Consider the following 5,047-nt stretch of genomic DNA (forward strand, 5'->3'; position numbering starts at 1 on the left):
AAGCGAAAACTTTTCGACTCTAAGGTTGACCTCCATAATTCAAGTTTACCTTCAACTCCCTCTCTAGTCTTATCAACAAGAAGAATATAATCAGCAAAAAGCATACACCAAGGTACATCCTCTTGCAAATGTCTAGTGAGAACATTCATGACTAAAACAAAACGATATGGGCTTAAGGCTGATCCTTGATGTAACCCAACTGAAATAGGAAAATACTTGGTCAAACCACCTTGTGTTTGAACACAAGTAATAGCTCCTGCATACATATCTTTAATAATTTGAATATAAGCGTTATTAACTCATTTCTTATCAATAACTCTCCATAGCACTTCTCTTGGAACTTTATCATCTGCTTTTTCTAAATCAATAAACATCATATGTAGATCCTCCTTATTTTCTCTATATTTCTCCATCAAACCTCTTAATAAATGTATTTCCATAGTCAACCTACCCGGCATGAATCCAAATTGATTTCGAGAAACATTAGTATCACGCCGCAACCTATGCTCCATAACTCGCTCCCATAGTTTTAAAGTATGACACATTAACTTAATTCCTCTATAATACGCACAATCTTGTGCATCACATTTATTTTTAAAAATAAGAATTAACACACTCATCTGGCATCTTTTTAGTCTTCAAAATAGTATACAATGATCAAAGAGAAGAGAGAGACCAAATATAATTATGGCTAGATGTTGTGCTAAATTTGGGCAAAATAAAATTAGTGGCTCATGCAAAAGTCATCATAAATAAATGGAGAATGTGGATTCATATCTATGGCTAGAAGTTGTGCAAAATAGAGAATACCTATTCATATAATTGGTTGGAATTAATCAAATGAAATTGATGATGATAATAATATTTAGTTGAAATTACATAAACAAATAGATTGTTCATTCTATAAATTGTAAAAGATTTAAGGCACTCACATCACGTAATTTATTTCGAGGGAGCATGCGTAGGACAGCCTTGCGAATCACTTCTGTTGGGTCTTTCACCATCTGGTCTTTCAAGCTTCTTTCCTTAAGGTGGCCAACATACCTGGAAAATTGATGATGAAATCAATAAGAAGCACTTGAGGGACAATAAAACTAGTTGAAATCATTGACCAGTCCAAGGGAAAAGCAATGGTAATTACCCAGTGTGCCATCGATAAAATTTATTTGTTAATTTTCTTCCAGTCACACAAATATCTTTTGCATTAAGCACAACGCACATGTCTCCATCCTCACGATATGGTGTATATGTTGGTTTATCCTTCCCTTGGACAACAGTTGCTATTTGAGATGCCAATCTTCCAAGGACCTAGTCATGGTGGAACACTGATTGTCATAGCTTTCGAGAAATTAGATTATATAAAGCAGCTTCGAAAATCTAAACAGAAAGGTGCACTTTTGTGGAAAATGAGAGAGAGCAAAACAACCTGCCCTTTTGCATCAAAAACCCGCCATCTTAGGCCCTCTAAATTGATCCTCCGTAGTCCAGAAAGTGCTTTCTGTAAAACATGTTAGGAAGCTGACATTACCGCCACATTATGAAGAAAATACTGAAAAAAGCTTTTGAAAGTAAGAAAAACCACCATTATGTAAAAGTGAAGATGAAGACAACTTAAAGTCTATACTTGTGCAACATCAAAAAGAGAGAGCAATAATGATCTCAAGATGGAGAGAAATCCTTCCAATAGAATTGTGAGAAATCTAAACCCTCTGAAAGCATTCATGAACTCTATGCCACACCCCACGATGACCCGTCTAGGTCAACACGGGGCGAGTAGGAAAATACAACTATGCCTTGCCTATTATGATTTTTAATTTATAGAAAATTTAAAATATTGATCATTCCACTGAGCACAACATAACATTTTCTAGCACGGAAGTAAAGCTTGTCGCTAATCATCAATACATCTACAGAGCACTAAACAATTTCAAGAATATATCTATCATCAAAATTCATATAAATTATAAATGGGCATACATGTCAAAGCTCTATCGTACAACAAAATTGTATAGAAAAAACTGTACACCCAAAACACGAAAAACCTATTGTCACACCCCGCACTGCCCCCTTTCAAACAAGGCAAACAAGGCAGATAACTTAGAAAAATCATGTCATAATTACAAAGCAGCTAAACACCCAAAAATATGTTCATAAAAATAATTCACATACCTCTGCTCAGGAATCATTTCATAATAAAAAAAACAAAACATAGGTTTTAAATTATCCGGATTCTAGTCAGCTTTCATATCTTTATCCTTACTCTTTCTTGTAACAACAGCTAGAATAAAATTTTGATGAGCTATGAGGCTCAGAAAGATATTCAATTCTAATACAATATTCAAATCTATGAAACACAATACTTACCTGTGTATCAACAAGAGGAAATAAGAATCGCATGTACTCATTTAAAAGGAAATATGCTAGAATGGAATCGTTTAACAAATAAAAATAATATCGCATGTAAGAATTATATTCATCTGAATCAACCATTCGAGTATGTCTCATAAAGTCAATATCATTACCACATATCACATATTGCGAACATCATCAATCATGAGTAAATCATAACTCACAATATGTAGATCGCAACAGAAGTGAATCGCACCTCAGATCGCAACAGAAGTGCGTACCTAAATGCATTCAATGAGTAAATCATAACTCACAATATGTAATCATCCTTAAAAAAATTTATTTATCAAATAACTTCCTTTTTCAGCCTTAGAAATTGTCATGTCCATATGGTTAGGTACTTGAGGTCGCACAGTCTCTATTGCCGTAGACTTTATATTATAGCCCGTAGGCTCCTGAGGTCGCACTGCCTCTATCGCCCGTAGACTTCATATCATAGATGGTAGGCTCTTGAGGTCACACTGGCTCTATCGCCCGTAGGCTTTATATCATAGCTCATAGGCTTCATATCATACCAAAGTCGCACTGCCTCTACTGGGTTGCACTATCCATTATGGTCGCATTGCCCCCTTCACCTACCACTTAATATGACAATTCTCAAGCTTTTCTCATCATTGCATTTTCCCTTCCAAGTTGTGTGACAATTGCCTATACATAGAAACATGAATGTGCGAGCAATTTAACATGGAAGTCAAGCATATCAAATATAGACAGGTATGATTGTATGAATCCTATATTATGACTCATCATACAATAGATGATAGAATTATACATATGAGCATCATGTAATAAAATAATTGATTTATATGTGAAATGGTTGCATGTATTCTCAATCAACTTTCATATTATACTAAAAATGTATATCTTACCTCCTCGACATGCAAACTCACAAATTCAAACACCTCATGCCTACCTTCTGTTGAATCTAGTGAAAAGGTTGTTAAACCTAATTAAATGTCCCAAGGCTAACCAAGAGGGGGGGTGAATTGGTAATTTAAAAATTATACTTATACTCTTGAATTTTTAGAAAACCTTTTTAATTATTTATGCAAGTTAAATTTAAAGTTTAAAAAATAAACTTTTCAACCAGAGTAAACAACTTGCAATGAAATTAAATGCGGAAGAAAAATAAGAAAGAGCGCACCAGATTTATAGTGGTTCGGTCAAACCTTGACCTACATCCACTCCCCGGAGGCACCCTCCGAGTATTGCACTAATACCACAAAGTGACTCTCCTTTTGCCCCCAACGCAAGGCGGAGAAGCCTGTACAAAATCACTTTCACCTTCCCCGGTGCGGCGGAGTAGCCGGGTTCTTTGACACCAAAGAGATTCTTCTCGCCAAAACTTCCCTCAAGACGACCCTTGAATCCGATGGTACTGAGGTGCAAGTTCGCCGGAGCAACCGTGTGAATATCCCCTCCACACTCCCTTGAAATCCCCTCCAAGGATCTTCTCCCTCTCAAACTCCACCCTTTCCTCTCTCCCTTTCAAGTTCTCTCTTCTAGTTTTCTCCAAAAGAACGAAGACACAATGACTGTCAAAGATACACTTTGTCGTCATTTTACACCCTCCAAGTGTCGGCAGAGAACCGGACCGATGTTGTTGAACTTCACTTGAGAGCCTTCAAAGGAGATGGGCAGAAACAAAGAGATCTTCTTCTTCAAGTAACCCTGTGAATACCTCACAAATCCCTCACTTGATCTCTCACTCTTCACTCTTACAATATCTCCCAAACACTCACACTTAATGATCCCTCTCAAAAGAAAACAACTCCAAAGGTACTTGTAATAGTTTATATGAGTCCTTATATAGAAAGGAGAAGAAAAACCGTCCAAAAAACAACTAAAATCATATTTTTTCTGCGCACTGGATTGTTCTGTACGAACCTGAGTTAGTACGGACGAACTGTGTAAAAAAATGTTCCGTACGAACCATTTGTGCATCAGTACGAACCAATTTCGTCCTGTGACGAAATAGGTTTGTCCCGGGACGAAATATTTCGTCCGGTACGAACAGTTATATCAAAGGTCGGTTCCGAAAACTACAGAACATTGCCAGAGACTGCCATAGTCGGTTCCCTTCGTCCTGGACGATCAGAACTTAGAAAAAATATTTTTCTTCAGTTTCTATTCATTCCATTGTTCTTACGAGGAGATAACTGATCAGATCGTCCCGTACGATCAATACAAAATATTTAAGATCTTCTCAAGTGTGTGTGTTTTAATTCACTTAATTTACAATCACTCCCTTTCAAGTTTATTTCAAAGAAAAGTACAAGCTTCAAATCATAGAGTACTTCATGATGAATTGATTTTGAAGTCTTTGTTTGTCTGGAGTTCGATTGTCCTGAAATGTTAGTCCACACAAGAGCAAAAACAAATCTTCCAAAAAAATGTTAGGAGATAACAACACATAAAACAATAATATTTAGAATTATCAAAATTATACAAGTTGCAAGAATGTAAAACATGCAAATAACAACTTTCCTAACAATCTCCCCTTTTTGATGATGGCAAAATAATTATTGTTTATATAATTTGAAATTATAAGAATCTTCTAAACTCCCCCTGAAATGATGAACTCATGAAAATAAGGAGGCATTTGAATTCAAAAAAAAAATTGTTTTTTAAAATTTTT

General features: G+C 35.8%; 1 protein-coding gene across 1 annotated transcript in view; it reads right to left on the minus strand.

Annotated features, from left to right (window-relative positions):
• The window catches only part of LOC110100918 (50S ribosomal protein L13), a 14,983-nt gene that overhangs the window by 2,537 nt on the left and 7,399 nt on the right, over positions 1–5,047 (minus strand). Inside the window, exons 2-4 of the mRNA XM_028701418.1 lie at positions 1,427–1,498; positions 1,142–1,308; positions 933–1,044 (exon numbers count right to left, since the gene is read on the minus strand). Of these exons, the coding sequence (XP_028557251.1) occupies positions 933–1,044; positions 1,142–1,308; positions 1,427–1,498 (351 nt within the window). The remainder of the gene's footprint in view (positions 1–932; positions 1,045–1,141; positions 1,309–1,426; positions 1,499–5,047) is intronic.

Source organism: Dendrobium catenatum, unplaced genomic scaffold, assembly GCF_001605985.2.
Source record: "Dendrobium catenatum unplaced genomic scaffold, ASM160598v2 fragScaff_scaffold_156, whole genome shotgun sequence".
In the NCBI taxonomy this organism is placed as follows: domain Eukaryota; kingdom Viridiplantae; phylum Streptophyta; class Magnoliopsida; order Asparagales; family Orchidaceae; genus Dendrobium; species Dendrobium catenatum.